General features: G+C 45.8%; 1 protein-coding gene and 1 non-coding gene across 3 annotated transcripts in view; one reads left to right on the forward strand and one right to left on the reverse strand.

Moving 5' to 3' along the window:
• The window catches only part of STAG3 (STAG3 cohesin complex component), a 249,753-nt gene that overhangs the window by 92,687 nt on the left and 131,048 nt on the right, over positions 1-26,018 (reverse strand). For both annotated transcript variants that reach the window (XM_056570147.1, XM_056570148.1), the window contains exons 20-23: positions 19,279-19,349; positions 18,964-19,051; positions 18,810-18,890; positions 274-366 (exon numbers count right to left, since the gene is read on the reverse strand). In XM_056570147.1, the coding sequence (XP_056426122.1) occupies positions 274-366; positions 18,810-18,890; positions 18,964-19,051; positions 19,279-19,349 (333 nt within the window). The remainder of the gene's footprint in view (positions 1-273; positions 367-18,809; positions 18,891-18,963; positions 19,052-19,278; positions 19,350-26,018) is intronic.
• TRNAG-GCC (transfer RNA glycine (anticodon GCC)) lies at positions 23,217-23,287 on the forward strand. Its single transcript has one exon. It is a non-coding gene; the product is annotated as a tRNA-Gly (tRNA).

Genomic DNA, 26,018 nt, shown 5'->3' on the forward strand with positions numbered 1-26,018 from the left:
AATAGAGGATCAGGATGGAAGGTGCTGGTGTGAAGTTGCGTTCTAGAATCTGTAATCCAGTGTTTTCCAACCAGGGTGCCTCCAGCTGTTGCAAAACTACAACTCCCAGCATGCCCGGACAGCCAAAGGCTGTCCGGGCATGCTGGGAGTTGTAATTTTGCAACAGCTGGAGGCACCCTGGTTGGGAAACACTGCTGTAATCGAATGGTTCTTTACAGCTCTTTCTACAGCTTCATCAGTAAAGCAGCGGACTGTAAGTTCATCACCCGTTACCTGTTCTCGCACGTTACAATGAAGATCTGAGAGTAGACTCTGACACATGTTGAAGAACAATAGAAGCCTCTTCTTTAAACCAGCCAGCTCCTCCTTATGAGAGAACATAAAACAGAGAAACACATAGGGGGAGATTTATCATGGTCTTTAGAACTTTTTATTTTGCTTATAGTTGGTGCATGAAATGACACATGTGCGGCTTAGCCACTTTCTTTTTGCGATTCTTGGCTGTAAGCAAAAAGCTACAAATTATCTTACAAAAGTAAATTTCAGTTTTCACTTTGCAGTGGTAACAGATTAATCAAGTGCAAATTGCCAGGACCCATGGCTAATGTAGGACATCGCCGTTCAGGCTGATGTCCAGCATTAACTCTTTAGACGCCACAGTCTAAGTTGATCACAGCGTTTAAAAGTGCCAAAATCTGTTCCTGGCAGCTCAGTGGAGCTGATCGCGATGTCCTGATCAGCTGTACAGACAGAGGCAAGTCTCTTTCCTCCTTCCCTGCCGTCCAATCAGCGCTCTTATGCTGCAGCCAGCTATTGCAGGCTGGAGCAATGCAGCGCCGATAACACTGATCAATACTTTTGTTATGCCGAGCGCTCCGGGTCCCAGCTCCACCCTGGAGTGCTCGCAGCGTTTTCCAGTTCGCAGCACCCCGGTCAGACCCGCTGACCGGGAGCGCTGCGATAATGTCCCTAGCCGGGATGCGATCCGTGATGCGGGACGCGCCCGCTCGCGATTCGCATCCCGGTCCGCTTACCAAACTCGTTCCCTATCCGTTCTGTCCCGGCGCGCGCGGGCGCGCGCGTGCCGGCTCTCTGCGATTTAAAGGGCCGGTGCGCCACTGATTGGCGCCTGGTTCTAATTAGTGTGTTCACCTGTGCACTTCCCTATATAACCTCACATCCCTTTCCCTTCCTTGCCGGATCTTGTTGCCATTGTGCCAGTGAAAGCGTTCCTTGTATGTCCCAAGCCAGTGTTCGAGACCTCTTGCCGTTGCCCCTGACTACGATCCTTGCTGCCTGCCCTGACCTTCTGCTACGTCCGAACTTGCTCTCGCCTAATCTCTTGCACCGCGCCTATCTCAGCAGTCAGAGAGGTTGAGCCGTTGCCGGTGGATACGACCTGGTTGCTACCGCCGCTGCAAGACCATCCCGCTTTGCGGCGGGCTCTGGTGAATACCAGTAGCAACTTAGAACCGGTCCGCCGGCACGGTCCACGCCAATCCCTCTCTGACACAGAGGATCCACCTCCAGCCTGCCGAATCCTGACAGCTTTGTTATGGCATAGCATTAAAAAGCATTCCCTAATAAAAGTTTGAATCACCCTCCCTCTTCACATAAACAAAAAAATATATAAACATATGTGGTAGGGGTATGGCCTGCATGGCGAGCTGAGCGGTCGCACTTTCCTGTTCTCCCGCCGACCCAGCTCTTTTTTGCCCTGACTACCATATCCTGACCAGGTCCCGACTCACCTGGGGACCCAGGTGCTGTGGAGGAGTCCCTGCTGAGCCTTCCGGTGCTGCGTGTGGGTGCCGTAGGCGCTCGGGACAGAAGATCTCTGCGGGGACGGAGCGGTGCAGCGCAGCAGGTAGACTGAGGCTGTCTGGAGCGGAGTGCCGGAGTAAAGGGGGAGACGTGGTCGGGCTGCGGTCTCTGAAGGTGCAGTGTGGTGGGCGCTGGCTACATTAGCGGGTGCCCGTGGAAGCTGCTGCTGGACCTCCCTTGGGGGTGAGGGGGCTGAGGAAAAGCCGCCAATACTGGGATATTCGTGGGTGGGGCCTCTGGTTGCCAAGGAGACTCCCGTGCCCGGGCTGTGCTGAGGCTTCTGCTGTGACTCGGGCCAAGGGAGCTGCTGCCTGACGTGAGCTCTGGACTTTTGGGGGATCTGACGGTGGGCCTGGAATTGGGTGGCTGGCAGGGCACTGAAGTGAGCGCTAATGTGATGCCCTGCCTGACTGACGTGAGATTGATTCCCCTATTCTTCTGACTTCATCTGAGAGACTCTGCTTCTGCCTCTCTCTCCCCCCCCCTTTCCCATCCTCCCCACTGCTCCTCCAAAACCTCTGGGGTGCTGTGGCTTATAATACTGGGAGAAGCGGCTGTGATATCCTGGACCTGGGGCTATATATTCTCCTCCTCATATCCCTGGAGGCTACCTGGGACTGGTCCCTGCTGGTGGTGCTGTGTGCTTGCTGGACTTTGTGGTGCTTACTGTGTGGCAGAACATGGGGGGCTCGAGGGGACGTAACAAGAAGGTTAAGTCCGCGGCTGAAGCTGTGAGACAGTCCACTGATGAGGCCTCCTCTGATGAAGGGCCTCCGCCTGATCCGATACGCTCTAACCGTGAAAGTGGGGTACCTACCCCAATGGCTGCAAGGGCTTCTGCTCAGGAATCTAGGGCCCTCAGTCAGTTTGCCTGGCCTGCAGAGGTTGAGCTTGCATGTCTCCTGTTCCCTCCCCGCCTATGTTCTCTGGCTCTCCTGGCTCTGCGGGTTGTGATTCTCCTCATCATCCCCCCTGCCCCGTGGACTCTGTGGACAAGAAGCTTACTCAATTGCTGGTGGCATTCACCTTGTGCCAGACTCTTATGGTCTCCAAAGTTGATGACCTCAAACAGGACTTTGTGATACTCCGGTATGAGACGCAAAAACTCCAGGAGCGTACGGGGGAGGTGGAGCGCAGAGTCTCCACTCTGGAAGACACTCTGCAACCGATCCCTACGCAGCTGTCTCCATGCAGCGGCAAATAAAAACGGTGTTGGACAGAGCTAATGATCTGGAAAATAGGCTCAGGCGCAACAATATCCGCCTGGTGGACCTCCCTGAAAGAGTGGAAGGGGCAGATCCTGTGGCCTTCCTCGAGAAATGGCTGAAAGAAGTACTTCCACAGGATACCTTCTCACCTTATATTACCGAGAGGGCACACCGGGTTCCTGCTCGGGCTCCTTCTGATTGAGTTCCTGATTGTCTGCTGTTGCTGGACTTTTCTTACAGTAATGTTTAGTTAGTTAGTGGTAGGGGCTAGGCATAGCTCTACCTAGGTCCTGCCACTGGGTTGGACTGTTGCACTGGACTTCCACTAGTTGTCCTTTACTGGGGTTCCCAGGGGGTGGGTCCGGTCCATTAGTTGGGGTTGGGTGGGGGGAGGGGGTGGATCGGTTAGGTTGCTAGTACTTGCTACCTTGTGAGTTTAGTGTTCTGGGGTATAGGTCTACACCAGCATAGTGTTAAGACAGGGTTTTGTTGGGATGCATTTGTTCTGCACTGCAGTTTTATCTGTTTTTGTGTTGTTTGCTTGTTTGATTGTTTAACCTATAAATACGCCACTACAGCGTATAGGGTAAACCCACCAAAAGTAAAAGATGTATATAATAAAATGAATAGAAAATATATTAATCTGATAAATCAATAACCATAAAATTTAATAAATATGATTTTATTTTACAAAAAATACATATATCATACACAAGCAAGAAAAATTGGTAATAATATATAGCTATATAACATACATAAAAATAGTAATCATTAGCGCAATTTTGATAATGTGTATAATTATTTAAAAAATATATTTTATATATATATATATATATGTAAATAAATGAACTTAAAAAATGCAAAGGATAGCAGGGACGGGAAAAGGATATAAAAAAGGTTGTAAAAAAGGAAGGCGTAAATGTCGGGGTCAACTGATCACCAATGGATCATAAAAGCACCTTTTGCTAAAAAAATACGTGCAATGTGACACTCTGTTTAAAGCATAACAAGTGTGTTTAACCTTAAAAATGAAGATGCATAAAGTGCAATGTGCAACACAGAGATATACGTGTATACAATAGATATAAAAAAGGAAAAAAACAGTGCAAGAAACCAAAAAATAAGGTGCTAAAAGTAAAGGTGTCAGAATGTAAATACTTGACCCCACATGTAAAAAGAAGATGGGTTCCACGTCCCTGCAATCACCTCCAACGCGTTTCACCGTGACCGGCTTTGTCAAGGAGTATGCATATACTAAATGGGAGCAAGGATATATAGGGTATTCAATAAAAAACTATTAACACACCTGTGGTATCAGGAAGCTCCTCAGCTAACTACCGGAAATGACCTACAACGCCAAAGATCTCTAGTGTCTAAAGGAACGCCCGGGCTACACCAAAATGGCACCCGACACCGTTCCTGCGCATGCGCGTCTACATGGAAAAAATTTATATATATATAGTAGGGGGAACAGAGACTCTGAAAAAATGGCGTCCGTGGTCTATACTGCGCACCATGAGCAACGGCTACAAAAAAATGGCGCCCGACACCACTCCTGTGGATGCACATCTACACAAGGAATAATAAAAGGAACAGAGGCTCTGAAAAGATGGCGTCCGTAATCTACACTGCGCATTGGGAGCAGCGGGATTAGATGGTTAATTTTATATAATATATCATTCTAAACAGAATAGATAATAAATAGCAAGCTGAAACCGGACCATAATTCATAGAATAGATATATAATTAAAAATTAAAAACTGGCCAAGGAAGAGGAAAAGGAGAAAAGGGAAAAACAGACCATAATGAATATAGTGATGACTTGATGCAAGTAATAGGTGAATTAGTGAAAAAATATATATGTGATTCATACATGTGAACTCACAATAAATATGTGAATGAAATCAAATAAAATATAATGACAAGTGGAAAATAAACATAATTATCCAATATGATTAAATACCAAAAAATATATATATATACATATATAGAGGATGAAATAAGAAAAAACAATAAAACATAAATAATAATAAAAAAATGAAAAATAAAAAACAAAATATACATAAATACATAAAAATAGGGGGCCCCCATAAAAGAATGAAAAATAAATAAAACAGAGTAAATGTATATACATATGAGTGAACACACATAGTGTAATGTCCATGTACATGGGTGCAATAATTGCATCCATATCTATGGATCCATATTACACATACAATTGAAAATAATCAATAAATTAGTGTAAATGTGAATATAGTGGTAATGAAACCACAAAAGAAAATCAAAATCAAACAAAAAGAAAAAGAAAAAGGAAGGACGAGGTAGAGAAAAAAGGAAGAAAAATAGGCCAGATGGAATTCCTGAAAAAAATCAAATAAGGAAAAAGACAAAATTAATAACATACATGACAACAATTAGCAACACCACAAAAAGCGCACATTACAAAAGGAAGAATAAGATAAAAATAAATATAAATAAAATATGTATATACAAAGACAAAAATTATGAGAACTGCCAAAATGAAATAATAATGATAATGATAATAATAATAATAATAGTAACTATACATAGATGCATATATCTATATTATATTACACGCATGTGCGTAGAACGAATGATTAATCAATATAGCATAAAAGTATATATAAAGAAAAAATCTATACATATATAAGGAAATATAAGTAAAAAATGAAGATGTACCAAAAATAGAAACTAATACAAAAAGACGGATTAATGCAAGAAAAAAGAAAAAAAGAAAAGAAGGATTTGTACTTACAGGTAAGATGCAAAACTGTTGATCTCATTTAGTCCAGCTGGTACTTTGGTGCCCAAGACTTCAATCCATCTGCATTCTTTTTGAGCGAGACGTTTTTTCCAATACCCCCCACGGACTCCAACATATACTCGATCTATTCCCTTAAAGCGTAACAAAGAGGGGTCACTATTGTGGTACTCTTTAAAATGTCTTGCCAAAGTTTTCTGATAGAAAGGATCAGGGCCATTTTTAGCAGATTTTATATCGAGTACATGCTCCCGTATTCTTCTACGGAATTCACGAGTAGTGAGCCCTACATAGATTTTGCCACACGGACAGATAGCAGAGTATATTACACCTTTGGTAGTGCAGTCAATGTGATGCGTTATTTTGAAACTTCTTGTGCCACTAGCATTTTCAAAAGTGGTACATTTTTCAACATTTGAACACGCTACACATTGACCGCATGTTGTAGTACCCCACTTCGGTTTTGGTACCTTAGACCCAAACAAAGTAGAAGGAGGATTTGATCCAAGATAATGACTATGTACCAAGGTGTCCTTAATATTTTTCGCTCTCCTGTATGTTGCAGTAGGTTTGTTGGAAATATACCCCGAGAGTACCTGATCTGTCCTAAGTAATGGCCAATATTTCTCCATGGCTTTTAACATATTTGATGTGTGGGAATGATAATTCGTGATGAACCGAACATTATCAGAGTCATTCTTCTCGTGTTTCGTCTTCCCCTGTAACAGATGTGTGCGATTGCTATTTTTTGCTCTTCTATATGCCTTATCGATACATGTGTTGTTGTAACCCCTCTCTTGAAAACGTACCTTCAGGTCCTGTGCTTGATTTTCAAAGTGATATTCATTTGAGCAAATGCGTCTTTTGCTCAAATGAATATCACTTTGAAAATCAAGCACAGGACCTGAAGGTACGTTTTCAAGAGAGGGGTTACAACAACACATGTATCGATAAGGCATATAGAAGAGCAAAAAATAGCAATCGCACACATCTGTTACAGGGGAAGACGAAACACGAGAAGAATGACTCTGATAATGTTCGGTTCATCACGAATTATCATTCCCACACATCAAATATGTTAAAAGCCATGGAGAAATATTGGCCATTACTTAGGACAGATCAGGTACTCTCGGGGTATATTTCCAACAAACCTACTGCAACATACAGGAGAGCGAAAAATATTAAGGACACCTTGGTACATAGTCATTATCTTGGATCAAATCCTCCTTCTACTTTGTTTGGGTCTAAGGTACCAAAACCGAAGTGGGGTACTACAACATGCGGTCAATGTGTAGCGTGTTCAAATGTTGAAAAATGTACCACTTTTGAAAATGCTAGTGGCACAAGAAGTTTCAAAATAACGCATCACATTGACTGCACTACCAAAGGTGTAATATACTCTGCTATCTGTCCGTGTGGCAAAATCTATGTAGGGCTCACTACTCGTGAATTCCGTAGAAGAATACGGGAGCATGTACTCGATATAAAATCTGCTAAAAATGGCCCTGATCCTTTCTATCAGAAAACTTTGGCAAGACATTTTAAAGAGTACCACAATAGTGACCCCTCTTTGTTACGCTTTAAGGGAATAGATCGAGTATATGTTGGAGTCCATGGGGGGGATTGGAAAAAACGTCTCGCTCAAAAAGAATGCAGATGGATTGAAGTCTTGGGCACCAAAGTACCAGCTGGACTAAATGAGATCAACAGTTTTGCATCTTACCTGTAAGTACAAATCCTTCTTTTCTTTTTTCTTGCATTAATCCGTCTTTTTGTATTAGTTTCTATTTTTGGTACATCTTCATTTTTTACTTATATTTCCTTATATATGTATAGATTTTTTCTTTATATATACTTTTATGCTATATTGATTAATCATTCGTTCTACGCACATGCGTGTAATATAATATATATATATGCATCTATGTATAGTTACTATTATTATTATTATTATCATTATTATTTCATTTTGGCAGTTCTCATAATTTTTTTCTAATTGTCTTTGTATATACATATTTTATTTATATTTATTTTTATCTTATTCTTCCTTTTATAATGTGCGCTTTTTGTGGTGTTGCTAATTGTTGTCATGTATGTTATTAATTTTGTCTTTTTCCTTATTTGATTTTTTTCAGGAATTCCATCTGGCCTATTTTTCTTCCTTTTTTCTCTACCTCGTCCTTCCTTTTTCTTTGGTTTTTCTTTTGTGGTTTCATTACCACTATATTCACATTTACACTAATTTATTGATTATTTTCAATTGTATGTGTAATATGGATCCATAGATATGGATGCAATTATTGCACCCATGTACATGGACATTACACTATGTGTGTTCACTCATATGTATATACATTTACTCTGTTTTATTTATTTTTCATTCTTTTATGGGGGCCCCCTATTTTTATGTATTTATGTATATTTTGTTTTTTATTTTTCATTTTTTTATTATTATTAATGTTTTATTGTTTTTTCTTATTTCATCCTCTATATATGTATATATATATATTTTTTGGTATTTAATCATATTGGATAATTATGTTTATTTTCCACTTGTCATTATATTTTATTTGATTTCATTCACATATTTATTGTGAGTTCACATGTATGAATCACATATATATATTTTTTCACTAATTCACCTATTACTTGCATCAAGTCATCACTATATTCATTATGGTCTGTTTTTCCCTTTTCTCCTTTTCCTCTTCCTTGGCCAGTTTTTAATTTTAAATTTTTAATTATATATCTATTCTATGAATTATGGTCCGGTTTCAGCTTGCTATTTATTATCTATTCTGTTTAGAATGATATATTATATTAAATTAACCATCTAATCCCGCTGCTCCCAATGCGCAGTGTAGATTACGGACGCCATCTTTTCAGAGCCTCTGTTCCTTTTATTATTCCTTGTGTAGATGTGCATCCACAGGAATGGCGTCGGGCGCCATTTTTTTGTAGCCGTTGCTCATGGTGCGCAGTATAGACTACGGACGCCATTTTTTCAGAGTCTCTGTTCCCCCTACTATATATATATAAATTTTTTCCATGTAGACGCGCATGCGCAGGAACGGTGTCGGGTGCCATTTTGGTGTAGCCCGGGCGTTCCTTTAGACACTAGAGATCTTTGGCGTTGTAGGTCATTTCCGGTAGTTAGCTGAGGCGCTTCCTGATACCACAGGTGTGTTAATAGTTTTTTATTGAATACCCTATATATCCTTGCTCCCATTTAGTATATGCATACTCCTTGACAAAGCCGGTCACGGTGAAACGCGTTGGAGGTGATTGCAGGGATGTGGAACCCATCTTCTTTTTACATGTGGGGTCAAGTATTTACATTCTGACACCTTTACTTTTAGCACCTTATTTTTTGGTTTCTTGCACTGTTTTTTTCCTTTTTTATATCTATTGTATACACGTATATCTCTGTGTTGCACATTGCACTTTATGCATCTTTATTTTTAAGGTTAAACACACTTGTTATGCTTTAAACAGAGTGTCACATTGCACGTATTTTTTTAGCAAAAGGTGCTTTTATGATCCATTGGTGATCAGTTGACCCCGACATTTACGCCTTCCTTTTTTACAACCTTTTTTATATCCTTTTCCCGTCCCTGCTATCCTTTGCATTTTTTAAGTTCATTTATTTACATATATATATATATATATATATATATATAAAATATATTTTTTAAATAATTATACACATTATCAAATTGCGCTAATGATTACTATTTTTATGTATGTTATATAGCTATATATTATTACCAATTTTTCTTGCTTGTGTATGATATATGTATTTTTTGTAAAATAAAATCATATTTATTAAATTTTATGGTTATTGATTTATCAGATTAATATATTTTCTATTAATTTTATTATATACATCTTTTACTTTTGGTGGGTTTACCCTATACGCTGTAGTGGCATATTTATAGGTTATTTAGTGGTTGTTTTGGGTTTTCCCCAATTTTATTTAGACCACAGTATATAGGACTTTTTTTAGGTTGTTGTTTGATTGTTTGTCTGGTCCTGTGTATTGTTTGTGGTGTATTCGTCTTTTTGTTGTGTGTGTGGTCCCGATGCTTGACCTTCCCCGGTCCTGAGTTGGTTTTCCCTGCTCTTCTGCGATATACCGTCAGGATGGGGACGTTGAAGGTGGTGAGCTGGAACATAAGGGGGCTTAATTCTAAGTTTAAGAGGGCTTTATGTCTGGACTTTGTGAAGCGTCAGTCCCCCCCATATTATTTGTCTCAAAGAAACTCATGTTACGGGTCAGAAAGTACTTGCCCTTAAGAGGGCTTGGATAGCGAGGGGTTACCATGCTTCGTATTCCACGTATGCCCGGGGGGTCTCTGTATTGATCACCAAGTCTCTGTCATTGACAGTGTCGCAGGCCGCCTGCAACCATTTTGGGAGGTATGTTATTTTACATTGTTCTCTGGTGTCCTTTTCTTTTGTTCTTGTTTCAGTGTATGTCCCCCTCCCCCCTTTCAGGTAGCGTTGCTAGACCTTATTACTAACAAACTGCTCTCTTTTCCTTCTGACCCTATTCTTTTCATAGGTGACTTCATTGTGGTTCCAGATCCAGTCCTCGATCGCACCACTGCTGTTGATCCCGGCTCTGCTTCATTTAACACTTGGTATTTGGTGTTGGGCTTGACCGAGGTGGAGGTGGAAGTATTATGACCTCCTACTCCTTTTATTCTGCGTCCCATAGGTTGTTTTCCCGAATTGACCTGGCGTTGGCATCTAAGGATCTCCTCCCGACAGTAAGGGACATCTCCTACACCACTAGGGGGATCTCAGACCACTCTGCCGTGCTGGTAGTTTGGCACCTTGTTCCTAGTCCCCCTTCCCGTGTGTGGTGCATGCATCCGGGGTGGCTACAAGCTGGGGCAGTCGAGGAGGCGCTGGGGGCAGCTCATACTGATTATTGGGAGCATAATGCCTCTTATCCTGACCCGTTAGTTAGGTGGGATGCTTATAAAGCTACGATTAGAGGTATCTTCATTGCGGGGGTTGCTGGCCAGCGGAAGATTAGGTCGTCCATGGAGAATAAATTGACGCAGGAGGTGGGTGTCTTAGAGGCCGAGTATGTTAGTAATCCCTCACCTGATAGCGAAAGGGCATGGGCTAAGGCTCAGAGATGCCTATTGCTTGTCCAGAAAGATAGGGTTCAGTTGCGGCTGGCGGATTGGGAAGCGGCCCTGTTTGAATTGGAAAACTGTTGAAAATGGTAAACTGTTGGCTTATTTGGCTCGGGATACTTGCCCTCCGGCCTCTATTCCCTGTTTTATGGGTAGTGACGGGGTAGTGGTAGATGATGCCCAGATGATCAATTCTGTCTTACAGGATTTTTATTCTTCCCTGTATGCTGCCCCTTCCTTGCCGTGTCAAAGGGAAATTTTTTATTTTCTGCGGGATTTATCCCTCCCCTTGCTCAGTCGGAGGCATTGGATGCTCCTGTTACAGTGGAGGAGGTGGCACAGGCGATACGGGATCTTCCTCATGGGAAGACTCCCGGTTTGGATGGGATGGTAGGAGATGGGATGAAAGAGGAGAGATTGGCCCCTATTCTTCGAAACTTGTCATTCTATTGCAGATGCTGATGCGCTCCCAGACTCTATGCATGAAGCGCTTATTGTAGTGCTTCTTAAACCAGGAAAGGACCCTGTGTTACCTAGCTCATATAGACCTATCTCCCTGTTAAATGTCAATATTAAGATTTTTGGCTAGAGTCCTGTGAGCTCCTCCTCTCCTGCCCACGGCCTCTCTTTTCGGTGCGTGCTCCGGGAGCAGCCATTAGCCATCATGTGGGAGCGCACGCTGCAGGGAGCTGTACTTCTCCTCCCCCACTCCTTTACCCTATGGGGCTGGCCCCTCCTTCCCTGCTCCTGACCAAACGTGGACCTGGCTAGACACATTCCTCTTCTGAGCCTGCCGCTCAGCTCAAACTCTATGCTGGCCATCTTGTGCTGCTACTGCTCCAGCTGTACCCTTCAGGACTGGACAGAGGAACCTGGGTGAGATCACTCCTTGTCTGTATGGCTGTCTGACTTACTAGTGTCTTTTCATTTACTCCCCTGGCTCGTGTTCAGGATGGCCCGCCGGACTGCGGGAGGTCTGATCCCGCTCCTGAGAGGGTCTCCTAGGAGGTGGTCTACGCTTTGGGGCAGTCCTCTTTGCGTTAATCTCCCAAGGAGACAACGGTAGACCCCCCCTCCTGCCATTCTCTAAGGCCCTCCAATGGCCATCTGGGTCACCTCTCCTCCGAACTCATCTCCTGAGTCCGGCCGAGCGGGGCCCTCCCAATGCGCTCCCACTCCACCTCCTCAAGTTGCCGCCGCGACCGTTCACCCAGTGTGCGCTCCCGGTCTCCGCGCCCCTGCTCCCAGTCCACCTCCACCCGTTCCAGAACTCCTATGGTGCGCTCCCGGTCCCCAGGGGAGCTTGTGGACTCAGATTCGGTTCCTCCCTCTGACTCGGAAGAGACTTCCCATATGTCAGATATGGTGGACAGTCTGGTGTCGGCAGTCAGTGACACCTTCCACCTACAGGACCCAGGAACTTCAGGCGCGGTCCCTTTAAATGTTCTTCCGCCGCGCTCGTCAGGCACCCTAAGTTTTCAGCCCACACACGGAATTTGATGAGCTGTTAGAGGCGGCTTGGAAGCATCCAGATAAGCGCTTCTATGGGACTAAGAAGCTCTGTGCTCTCTTTCCCTTTCCTCAGGACCTGGTTGCAAAGAGGTCTTCTCCTCCTACTGTGGACTCTCCTGTATCGCGGCTGTCTAAGTCAACTACACTGCCGATGGCTGACGCAGCCTCCTTTAAAGACCCCTCAGATAAGCGCATTGAAAATGTGGGCAAATTTGCCTATGAGGCGACAGGCTTGGCTTTATCACCAGCTTTTGCCTCAACTCGGTGTGGGCTGTTCAATTGCTCCAGGGGATTTTAACAGGTTCCTCCCCTGGCGATTTGGCGGATGTAGCTCAGCAAATCACTAATGCAGGGAACTACCTCTGCTCGGCCTCCTTGGAGTCAGCTCGCTGCGCTGCCTTTGCCTCAGGCAACCTAGTGGCTCTTTGGCGCGCCATGTGGCTTAAGGCTTGGTATGCCGATGCGGCCTCTAAGCGTTCCCTTACTGAGCTTCCTTTCCTAGGGTCTCGTCTCTTTGGCAAATGCCTTGACGAGATCATTTCTGAGGCAACCGGGGGCAAGAGTTCTCTCTTGCCACAAATTCGTACCCGCCACTTGGACTCGCTGCGCCCGGAAAAGCCGGCAGCCTCACAGGACAGGAGGATGTCATCCTCTAAGGCCAGTCCCTCCTGGAAATCGGGGACCCGCTCCAACTGTCCCCGATTTCCAGGAGGCTTGCGAGTCCCGTAATTTCCGGGACTCTCAAGCCTTCCACTGCCTGAGGGTGCGCCCCCATCCGAGTCCTTTCCCCGGGTGGGCGGTCGCCTGTCCCTCTTTCAGGATGTCTGGCTGGTGCAGATTCAAGATGCTTGGGTTCGGGAGGTCGTGTCCCAGGGCTATCGAATAGAATTTTCTTCTATTCCCCGGGATCATTTTTTCCGGTCCTGCCCCCTCGATCTCCAGCCCTTGCTGCTGCTTTTCAGGTGGCCCTTCGCACCCTTCTATCCCAGGGAGTGATTGTGCCGGTCCCTCCTCGGGAACGTTTTTCAGGGTTCGACTCCAATCTCTTTGTAGTTCCCAAGAAGGGCAGCGCTGTCCGACCTATTCTTGATTTGAAAACTTCTAAATCATCATGTGCGGCTGCGGCGTGTCTGGATGAAATCCCTGCAGTCAGTAGTCACCTCCATGGATCCGGGAGAGTTTCTCTCTTCCGTGGACATAAAGGATGCCTAATTGCACATTCCTTTCTTCCCAGCCCACCAGTGATTCCTCAGATTCACTGTTCCTGCAGGTCATTTATAGTTTGTTGCTCTGTCCTTTGGGCTGGCGACTACACCCCGAGCCTTCACCAAGATGCTGGCAGCAGTGGTGGCTCTCCTCCACTCTCGGGGTGTCTCGGTTCTCGCCTATCTGGATGACCTGCTTATCAAGGTGCCCTCCTTGGAACAAAAACAAGGGAGTCTCAGCAGCACTCTGCAGACCCTGTCTAGTTTTGGCTGGAGCATCAACCGCGCGAAGTCCAACCTTTGCCCGTCCCAATCTCTGACATTTCTCAGGATCCGCTTTGACACGGTGGCGGCCCGCCTCACTCTTCCGGAGAACAATCTCCGGGAGTTGTTGTCGGGATTCACTTGCGTCGACGGCCGGGTCTGATTCCCATCCGTTCCTGCATGTCGGTCCTGGGCAAGATGGTAGCTTCCATGGTGGCAGTCCCCTTTGCCCAATTTTGGTACCAGTGGGCCATCTTCTCTCAGTGGGACAGATCCCCCGTCTCTCCACCGAGGGATTTGGCTTCCGCCCTGAGTTCGCCGCTCCCTCCTTTGGTGGCTTCAGTCTCCTCTCCTCCAGGAGGGTCGTTCCTTCCTGTCCCTCCATTGGCATGTCCTGACCATGGACACAAGTCTCCTACGCTGGGGAGGTGTCTTCAGGGAACAGATGGTCCAGGCCCGGTCTCCCCATCAACATCCTAGAGCTCCGTGCGATCTTTCTGTGCCTTCTTCACTGAAGTCACCTGCTTCAGGGCCTTCCGATGCGGGTACAGACGGACAACGCCACTACTGTGGCGTATATCAATAGCCAGGGCGGCACCAGTAGCTCGGCAGCCATGAAGGAAGTGTTGAAGAACCTTTCCTAGGCGGAACTTCACATTCCAGCCATATCAGCGGTACACATTCCTGGGATCGACAATTGGGAGGAAGACTTTCTGAGTCACTCCACCGCCGACCCGGGCGAGTGGTCCCTTCATCCGGAGGTCTTTGCTCAAATCTGTCACCGCTGGGGGACTTCGGATGTTGATCTCTGTGCGTCTCGCCGGAAGAGGAAAGTCCCTCGCTTTGTCTCCAGGTCGCAGGATCCCCTGGCGGTGGACGCCCTCGTGGTCCCCTGGACCTTTTTCTCTCTCCAGTACCTCTTTCCTCCGCTTCCCGTTATTCCCACAGTCGTCCGGAAGCTCAAGGCGGAGGGCGTCTCGACGATTCTGGCAGCCCCGGATTGGCCCAGTCTCGTGTGGTACGTGGATGTGATCAGTCTCGTTACAGACGTTCCCTTCCGTCTTCCAGATCATCCCAACCGTCTCTCCCAAGGGCCACTCTGCCACCCCAATTTACTTCCGCTGCGTTTGACGGAGTGGCGGTTGAAACTGCGGTTTTGAAGGCTCGAGTTTCTCTACTCGTGTGAGCCGGACCATGCTCCGTGCCCGGAAGCCCTCATCCTCCAGGATTTACCACCGTACCTGGCGAGCATATTTCCGCTGGTGTGAGGCCTGCTCTCTCTCCCACCTCCTTTTCTTTGACGAATCTCTTGTCCTTTTTGCAGTCGGGACTGAAAAGGTGACTTGCCCTCAGTACCATTAAAGTGCAGGTTTTGGCGCTTTCTGTCCTCTTTCAACTCCCTCCCGTCCCTCTTTCCTCCGCTTCCCGTTACTCCCACAGTCGTCCGGAAGCTCAAGGCGTAGGGCGTCTCGGCGATTCTGGTAGCCCCAGATATCGTTGCAAGGGTCAGGTACCCCCCTTTCGAGTGACAGCTCACTCCACCCGCACGGTGGGGGCCTTCTGGGTGGTCAGCCACTGGGCTTCGGCTCTTCAGGTTTGCAAGGCGGCTACTTGGTCATCTCTGCATACTTTTGCCAAGTTTTACCGTGTTCATACCTTTGCATCCTACAACGCAGGCTTGTGCCGCAGGGTTATGCAAGCGACACAGTTCAGTCGTCCGCCTGAGTTCCCTCCTGGCTGGGATGTTGGGTCTTTCCCTCCCCAGGGACAGCTTTAGGAAGTCCCATGGTTCCTGTGTCCCACAATGAAGCGCTCGATAAAAGTTGATATTTTATACTCACTGTAAAATCTCTTTCTCTGAGCTTCTATTACGGGACACATCACCCGCCTATTGGTTTGTTTGTGGCTTGCCAGTTTGCGCCACTGATGTGCAGGGGTGTTTTTTTGTGGTCGGTCCCCTTGTTTTGTCTGGGTTTTGTTCGGACTGTTAATTTTCCTGGTGGGTTCTCCTTCTGCTTTGGGACTAAACTGAGTTGCTCAGAGCCAGGCGGCGGGTAGATCCTTTCGGGAGGATCCGACTTTCTATTGTTTTCTGCCTAGTGTCAGCCAGCTAGCGGCAAGCAGCAGATACCCATGGTTCCTGTGTCCCCCAATAGAAGCTCCGAGAAAGAGATTTTACAGTAAGTATAAAAATGTACTTTTTAGAAGATGAAGAGGAAAAAACAAAAGTGCAAAAAAAAAAAAAAATATTTAAATAAATAAATAAAACATGTCCTTAAGGGGTTAATGAGCCATCCAGAGTCAACTAGTGTATCCGGTCAAGTCATTTTCTGACTGCATCCCTAGGGACCGTGAGACTCTGCGCGCTCCTGTACATCACATCCTTGCGCATCTTTCATCAGCATGATTCGTCTGTTTGACCAGAGGGTATCCAAGTGAGCAGTCCATCAGACTCACCTGTGTGACATTTGTTCACATACAGTGGGGATTAAAAGTTTGGGCACCCCAGGTAAAAATTTGTATTAATGTGCATAAAGAAGCCAAGGAAAGATGGAAAAATCTCCAAAAGGCATCAAATTACAGATTAGACATTCTTATAATATGTTAACAAAAGTTAGATTTATTTATCATTTACACTTTCAAAATAACAGAAAACAAAAAAAATGGCATCTGCAAAAGTTTGGGCACCCTGCAGAGTTAATATCTTGTACTGCCCCCTTTGACAAGTATCACAGCTTGTAAACGCTTTTTGTAGCCAGCCAAGAGTCTTTCAATTGTTTGAGGTATCTGCCCATTCTTCCTTACAAAAGTCTTCCAGTTCATTGAGATTTCTGGGCTGTCTGTCACGCACTGCTCTTTTAAGGTCTCGCCATAGATTTTCAATTATGTTGAGGTAAGGAGATTGTGAAGGCTATGGCAAAACCTTCAGTTAATGCCTCTTGATGTAATCCCCCGAGGATTTTGAGGTGTGTTTAGGATCATTATCCATTTGAAGAAGCCACCCTCTCTTTAACTTCAGCTTTTTCACAGATGGCATCAAGTTAGCATCCACAATTTGCTGAAATTTTATTGAATCCATTTTTCCTTCTATTCATGAGATGTTCCCTGTGCCACTGGCTGAAATACAACCCCAAAGCATGATTGACCCACCCCCATGCTTAACAGTTGGACAGAGGTTCTTTTCATTAAATTCTGTTCCCCTTCTTCTCCAAACGTACCTTTGCTCATTCCGGCCAAAAAGTTCAATTTTAACCTAATCGGTCCACAGAACTTGTTTCCGAAATGCATCAGGCTTGTCTATACGTTCATTTGCAAAGTTCAAACGCTGATTTTTGTGGTGAGGACATAGAAGACCATATTTGTACAAGTATCTCTTTATAGTCGAATAGTGTACCACATCTCCAGTGTCTGCCAGATCTTTCTGGACGGATAGTGCAGTCAAACGTGGGTTTTGAATTTTTTTTCTCACAATCCTGCACGCAGTTCTGTCTCATATTTTTCTTGGTCTTCCAGATCTTTCTTTAACATCCACTGTTCCTGATGAATGCCATTTTTTTTATTACATTCCGGACAGAGGATATTGACATCTGAAAAACGTTTTGCTCTCTTCTTATAGCCTTCTCCAGCTTTGTGAGCGTCAACTATTTTCAGTTTCAGATTTCTAGACAACTGCTTAGAAGAACCCATGGTGCTGATTGTTGGGGCAAGGTCAGATGTGTCTGGGCATTTAAAACCTTTGAGATTGACATCACCTGGTCTTCCCAGATGATGATGATTGAGAACAATCCATGACACTGGCAGGTCTCAGCTTTGCAAAGGGGGCAGTGCATGCTATAAATTCTGCAGGGTGCCCAAACTTTTGCAGACGTAATTTTTTTGTTTTCTGTTATTTTGAAAGTGTAAATGATGGAAATTGTTGGGATTGTTATTGAGTAATACCAGGATTGTGTATGCCTGAAGGAGACAATGTGTATTCTAAATATGTGAACTACTGTACCACCTATACATGTTGGGTTTGCTAACATTCCTGGCACCTTGTTCTTATCTTGTGATTTTTTTTCTTTCATACTGCTTATACCAGGAAAGCTTTGTAATTTGTTAATTTAAATTTATCAACACGGATCAGTAAACATTTATAACACATTTAAGGAATTTTTTTTCCCGCCATTGAAAAGATTTTTACCAATAATACCAGTTACATCTTTTATTTGATGAAATTTCTGTTCAGTGATTTGTTGTGCATCCAGTTTTTTTTTGCTCAGACCACTGCTGGAGAGTGCACCCTTACTTGCCGTGGTATTTGTTCTATTGATACAGGTCAGGGAGGAGAGTGCTGGGTGCTACAAGATGGCACAGATTTAAAGGGGTACTCTGGTTTTAATAAACTGGTGCCAGAAAGTTAAACACATTTGTAAATTACTTCTATTTAAAAATCTTAATCCTTTCAGTACTTATCAGCTGCTGTATGCTGTTCATCTCTTTTTGCATTTCCTTTCTGTCTGACCAGAAGTGCTCTCTGCTGACACCTCTGTCCACGTCAGGAACTGTCCAGAGCAGGAGAGGTTTGCTATGGGGATTTGTTCCTGCTTTGAAAAGTTCCTGACCTGGACAGAGGTGTCAGCAGAGAGCACTGTGGTCAGACAGAAATGAAATTCAGAAAGAAAATAACTTCCTGTGGAGCATACAGCAGCTGATAATCCTTCAATACTTTTTTTAAATTGAAGTAATTTAATTTAAGAAGTAATTTACAAATCTGTATAACTTCTGGCACCAATTGATTTAAAAAAAAAATTCACCAGAGTAACCCTTTAAGGCAGAATTACACCCTGAGCTCTGTATCACTAGACTGATACCTGTACTTTACCTCTGATGGCTGAGACTTGGAGAAGTGTGAGAGTTCCCATAGCAGGGAGAAGTGGCAGCAGACAAGGACTGGGAGGAGAATCTATAAAAGAGAAGATCCTTAGTGAATGATAATATCGACTATATAGGCAGAACTCTAAGAAAATAAGCGTCACCTGTTCAGGAACCTCTGATGTGTCTATGGCCTTCTGTAGAATATGAGTACAGGGCTCAAACAATTCCCATCGGGTAAGATCATGAGCGCTGAGGAAAGAAGGAGGAATATTGCTAATCACTAATGCAGTGTTCCCTAACCAGGGTGCCTCAAGCTGTTGCAAAACTAAAACTCCCAACATGCCCAGATGGCCTTCGGCTGTCTGGCCATGCTGGGAGTTTTAGTTTTGCAACAGCTGGAGGCACTCTGGTTGCGAAACACTGCTCTTATGGAAGTTTTTTTTATTGTTCTAGGTTATATAATGTACGTGTGTTACCTGTACAGGGCAGATAGCCTCTTCATTGTGGCTGCTGTATTATACACATCGTCTTCATCTAGATCTGCCACCTAGAACGGGAGGGAACGAGAGCGTGACAGACAAGAGATACAAGCTCAGAATACACTGCATTCTTTGCTTTTTAACTAATTTATCTGCAGTCCTCACCTATTTCAGTAAAATCAATTGCATTCAAAGCAAATCATGGTTTGGTTTCTATCTTATGTAAATGTAAGTCAATCCTAATAGTCAATCATTCTCCAAAGGCAAGGTTTGGTCTGCAAGTAATGAATGGACAAATCTTCTTCACAATCCCACCCCCCCCCCCCCCCAGTTCTCACAGCACCCCCCTTCTATGATCCCAGAAGTCACCACCCCACCCTCTGCCCCACTCAGTTCTCATATCACCCCTTCTATGACCCCAGAAGTCACCACCTCATCCCCTGTCCCTCTCCGTTCTCACAGCACCCCTTCTATGACCCCAGAAGTCACCACCCCATCCCCTGCCCCTCTCCATTCTCACAGCACCCCCTTCTATGACCCCAGAAGTCACCACCCCATCCCCTGCCCCTCTCCGTTCTCACAGCACCCCTTCTATGACCCCAGAAGTCACCACCTCATCCCCTGTCCCTCTCCGTTCTCACAGCACCCCTTCTATGACCCCAGAAGTCACCACCCCATCCCCTGCCCCTCTCCATTCTCACAGCACCCCCTTCTATGACCCCAGAAGTCACCACCCCATCCCCTGCCCCTCTCCGTTCTCACAGCACCCCTTCTATGACCCCAGAAGTCACCACCCCATCCCCTGCCCCTCTCAGTTCTCACAGCACCCCCTTCTATGATCCCAGAAGTCACTACCCCATCCCCATGCTCCTCTCGCATACCTCACAACTGCCCAGATCTGGTGAAACATTGCCACTTTTGGGGTGATGTCCCGGAACGGCCCCCACATGTCCTGCATTTAACTGTAAATGTCTCCTAATGAGGCATCTACAGTTAAATGTGGCACTTGGTGGGAAGTTTGACAGGGTGAAGAGCCATTAGCCTAACCCTTCCTCTGCGCTCTGGTGCACAAGTGACATTATCAGATGACGGAGCGTTTATTATTATTTATTATCATTATTATTTTCAGATGCCAGAGCACAGAGGAAGAGTAAGGCCCCGTTCACACTACTGAATTGCCGCAGAATTTCCAGGCGGACCAATTCCGCGGTGTGAACTTTAACATTAGTGTGAACGGGTCTCCGCGAGACCCTTTCACACTGCGGAATTTCAGCGGCGGACATTTCCGCCGCTGAAAGTGTTCTGCTCAAAGAAAGATTATGTACATTCTTTGCACGGATTCTGCGAGCACTGCATAGCCGTCAATGGTGACGGCTCAGTGCCCTGCGGCCCTAGCGCCGAAGTATCATCGGCGACGGCCGCCAGGCGGAATCTCCGCTCGCGGAATTCAGCCGCGAGAATTCCGTAGTGTGAACGGGGCCGAAAGAAGACAGGGGAAGAAGACAGAAGCAGAAAAAGGTAAGTATTCTGGGGAATGGGGCCCAGGCCTGCTGCCAATCTAATGTGGGAGAGCTGCTGTCTAGCGAATGTGGGGTACATCTGCTGCCTATCTAATGTGGGGGAAACTGCTGCCTATCGAATGATGGGGAAACTGCTGCCTATCCAATGATGGAGAGACTGCTGCCTATCGAATGTGGGGAAACTGCTGCCTAGCTAATGTGGGGACTGCCTAGCTAATGTGAGGAACAGTTGCCTAGCAAATGTGTGGGACACCTGCTGCCTACCATATGTTGGGGAACTGTTGCCTAGCTAATGTGGGGAAACTTCTGCCTAGCTAATGTGGGGAACAGCTGTCAAGCAAATGTGTGGGACACCTGCTGCCTACCTTATGTGGAAACCGCTGCCTATCTAATGTGGGGGAACTGCTGCTTAGCTAATGTGGGGGAACTGCTGCCTAGCTAATGTGGGGAAAACAGCTGCCTACTTAATGTGGGGAAACTTCTGCCTAGCTTATAGTAGGATATCTGCTGTCCACCTAATGTGGGCGAACTGTGCCTACCTAATGTGAGGGAATTGCTGTTTACCTAATGTGGGGGATCTGCTGTTTACCTAATGTGGGGGAACTGCTGCCTACCTAATGTGGGGGAACTGCTGCCTACCTAATGTGGGGGAACTGCTGCCTACCTAATGTGGGGGAACTGCTGCCTACCTAATGTGGGGGAACTGCTGCCTACCTAATGTGGGGAAACTGCTGCCTACCTAATGTGGGGGAACTGCTGCCTACCTAATGTGGGGAAACTGCTGCCTACCTAATGTGGGGGAACTGCTGCCTACCTAATGTGGGGGAACTGCTGCCTACCTAATGTGGGGGAACTGCTGCCTACCTAATGTGGGGGAACTGCTGCCCTCCCAATGTGGGGGACCACCCAAGTGCACGTAAATAAGTGTTCACACAAATAAAACATGCACGAGGATGCAGTCCATCGCAAACCTTTCTCCAAAAATAGAGATGCCCCCCAATAAACCAAACCCTTTGCCTTCGGGCCAAAAGGCACCCTGCAAGGCTCCTTGGGTACTATCCACTACGTTCCTGCCCAGCTATTATGGGGTATAACTATCAAGCTAATAGGGGGGCTACCTACTACCTATATAGCTAAAATGGAGGTTTACTTACAGGGAAGAGCTTTATGGGGGATTTACCTACAAGGGCAATGCTCTCGGGGGGGGGGGGGGGGGGGGGTATGGGGAAGCCCTACCGACTCGGGCACCTACTGGAGCGACCAAACTACCTATTCTGAGGGACCTACCGACTCTTCCCCAACTCACCAAACGAGCAATATTACAGTTTGGGGCATTATAGGTACTGAAAATGTGCGGAGCCTAAAATGTTTGTCTGTCAGGTTCTGCAGAGAGGAGTTGTGGCTGGAAGAAATCATCATGGCGGTGTGGGCCGGATGGAGAAACTGTATGCGATCACTTATAGGTTCTGTAGTGGTGATGATGGGAGTTGTTATCAATCACCTGATATAAATGTATCTAATCACTTATATGGTCTGTAGTGTTAACATACAGATATAACTGTATGTAATCACTTATAGGGTCTGTAGTGGTAATGATGGGGGTTTTTGTCAGTCACCTGATGTAACTGTATGTAATTACTTATATGGTCTGTTGTGGTAATGATGGTGGTTGTTGTCAGTCTGTCACCTGTGAATTGGAGGTTCTTCTTAACCAAGGTGACAGACTGACAGTATTGCTGCCTTCTGCATGTGCTGCCATGGTTAGAGGTGTGGCTCAGGGCTTGGTTATGGCTGAAGGTGCCAAAAGTTAGGCGGTATGCTTTCAACAAAAGTTAGGAGGTATGCTTTCAGTTCTCACAACACCCCCTTCTATTATCCCAGAAGTCAGCACCTCATCCCCTGCCTCTCTCAGTCCTCACATCATTCCCTTCTATGATCCCAGGAGTCACCACCCCATCCTGGCTCTTCTTCGTTTTCACAAAACACTCTTCTATGATCCCAGCAGTCACCACCCCACCCCCCTCTCAGGTCTTTGAGAACTCACTTCCTTTCTCCCATGTCTGTGCTTCAGCAATACACTCTCTCTGCCTGCGGTACTATACATACAAGTAGGTTAAGCCAGGTTCTGTATGTAGCTTTCTGCACTAGATAATATGACAGCAACTGTGTTCATTCCCTGCCTGGCAGGAGCAGTCAGTGGCAATATTCAGTTTCACACACTTGGCACAGGGTAATAAAAATCTGCCGTTTTGTTCAACCCTATATCAAACACTAGTCAGATTCTACACACTTCATAGAGAACGGGACAGCTGTCAAGGATCGGTTTTATTAAATAGATTAGGAACTTGCATGTGCATTCATGAGTGGTTCTTGTTAAAGTGATTCTGTCAAAGTTCAATGTACCTTACATGAAATGCATTGGTGGTTCAGTGGTAGAATTCTCGCCTGCCACGCGGGAGGCCCGGGTTCGATTCCCGGCCAATGCAAGAAAATTTTTTTCATAGATTTTAAGCTCTAGCAAACTCCTCTTTTTTAAAAAAAAAATACAAAAAAAACAATTAGTAAGTAATTCTGTAATGTCTAATTTCTGGTCATAGTTTAACCAGATGCTTGGAAGATAAGATAGTAACCAAATTTATGTGGGGAGAATGTTTGTGGGGAGAGTCTACTGAAGATGGGGGGTGGGTTGAAAGATGGAGGAGGTATTAGGTGATTGTAAGCTGAAGAGGGGAAAAAGAAAGAAGGAGGAATTCAAAAGGAAGAGAGATGAACAGTTAAAAAAATAAAAATAAACATGTTCTGGAGTCAGTGTTGTTCTAAAGTCAGTGTTTTTTTTTTTTTTTTTTAACTATCACACACAATTGGACCTATTGATAGAGGGTTTATTAAATTATCACACTATGGACCTATAGATGGAGAGTTTATTACATTCAATTTCTAAATACAATTGATTGCTAGATGACCACTGAACCCTAAATATATTATCCAGTGGCAATATTAAATCATAACTTTTAATAGGTGCCTGAACAGTTAAAAACCTCTACCCACTGGTCTCACTGGTGTGCATGCACAAAAAAAAGGAGATTTTTTAACACTTACGAAAAAATCTCTTTCTCGAAGGATACATTGGGGGACACAGACCGTAGGTGTATCTTTCTGTGTCTAGGAGGTGTGACACTATGGTAATAAAAAAAGTTGGCTCTTCCCAGCAGGATATACCCGCCTTCAGGCTCTGAGCTAGTCAGTTTAAGTTCCAGAGCAATAGGAGGAGACCAATAGGTCAAAGAAAGACCCAAAAACTGTCCGAGAACCAGAAGAAAAAACATAACTGAACACACCCTCGGACAGAGAACCAAAGGAAAAAAAAAACAAAAAGGGCGGGAGCTGTGTCCCCCAATGGATCCTTTGAGAAAGAGATTTTACGGTAAGTGTTAAAAAATCTCCTTTTCTCTATCGGCTCCATTGGGGGACACAGACCGTGGGACGTACCAAAGCCGTCCCTTGGGTGGGCAGATAAGTAATCAGGCAGACGGCCGGTCCACTGCCGCCTGCAACATGTATGAACTCGGTAAAAACCTCGAGAAGTATGCAAAGACAACCAGGTAGCAGCCCTGCAAATCTGCAAGGCCGAGGCTCTATTCTGGAGAGCCCAGGATGCCCCAACAGAACGTGTGGAATGAGCCACAATCCTGAAAGGAGGAATCTTCCCCTTACAGCGAAGGCTTCCGAAATGGCCGACCGGATCCACCGAGAAATGGTGGCCTTGGAAGCAGGTTGTCCCTTGCGACGACCTTCCGTAAGGACGAACAAGGAATCACACTGACGAAACGAGGAAGTGATGGAGAGATAAGACTGAACAGCTCGAACTACGTCCAGCTTGTGAAGTAAGCGCTCCTTAGAATGAGAAGGAGTCGGCCAAAAGGACGGGAGGACAATGTCCTCATTGAGATGAAAGGCCGAGACCACCTTAGGTAAAAATGAGGGATCTGACCAGAAAACGACCTTGTCCAGGTGGATCACCAGAAACTGAGAACGGCAGGAAAAAACTGCCAATTCAGAAACCCTCCGGATGGAGGTGATAGTCACAAGAAACGCCACTTTTCAAGAAAGGAGGCGGAGAGACACCTCTCTAAGGGGCACCCTGGAGGGCACTCAGGACCAAATTCAAGTCCCAAGAGGGAGAAGGTGACCGATAAGGAGAAACAGTGTGCGCCACACCTTGCAGGAAGGACCGGACATGAGGATTAGAAGCCAGGGGCCACTGGAAAAGAACAGTAAGGGCCGAAACCTGACCTTTAAGAGAACTGAGAGAAAACCCCAGTTCCAACCCCGACTGCAAAAAGGAGAGAAGACGGGGGAACGAGAAGGTCACCGGGGAGAAGTCCTGAGCTTCACACCAACGAAAATAAGACCGCCAAGTACGGTGGTAAATTCTTGCGGAGGAGGGCTTACGAGCCTTGAGCATGGTGTGAAAGACTGGGCAAGAGAACCCGCGGGCCCTCAAAACAGCGGTCTCAACCGCCACGCCATCAAATACAGCGACTGTAAATTGGGGAGGCAAAGAGGACCCTGAGATAGTAGGACCGGGTGGGGCGGAAGGTGCAGAGGAGCGTCGTCCAGGAGCTTGACTACGTCGGCGTACCACGACCTTCGGGGCCCATCTGGAGCTACCAGAATGGCGGAGACGTCCCCTGCCTCGAGCTTCCTCAGCACCCTGGGAAGAAGCGGAAGAGGAGGGAACAGATAAGGTAGAGCGAACCCCGCCCAAGGAAACACTAGGGCGTCCACGGCCAAAGACTGAGGATCCCGGACTTGGACACAAAAGGAAGAATTTTTTGATTGTGCCGAAACGCGAAGAGATCCACGTCCAGAATGCCCCAGAGGCCGCAGAGCTGCGTGAAGACCTCCGGATGAAGAGACCACTCGCCGGGGAGGGCGAGGACCGACTGAATGTGAAATGCCGAAAAGGCCGGAACCTTGTTCTCCGCCCAGGTGAGAATCTTGGTCACCTCGGCCATGGCTGCCGGGCTGCGAGCGCCGCCCTATCGATTTATGTACGCCACGGCCGTGGCGTTGTCCGACTGAACGCGGACAGGACTGGACTGAAGACGTGACTCCCAATGAAGAAGACAAAGAAGAATCACCCGTAATTCCAATATGTTTATCGGAAGATGTGTCTCCCGAGGAGACCAAAGTCCCTGAATCGTCCAATCCCTG

Source organism: Hyla sarda, chromosome 4, assembly GCF_029499605.1.
Source record: "Hyla sarda isolate aHylSar1 chromosome 4, aHylSar1.hap1, whole genome shotgun sequence".
Classification (NCBI taxonomy): Eukaryota; Metazoa; Chordata; class Amphibia; order Anura; family Hylidae; genus Hyla; species Hyla sarda.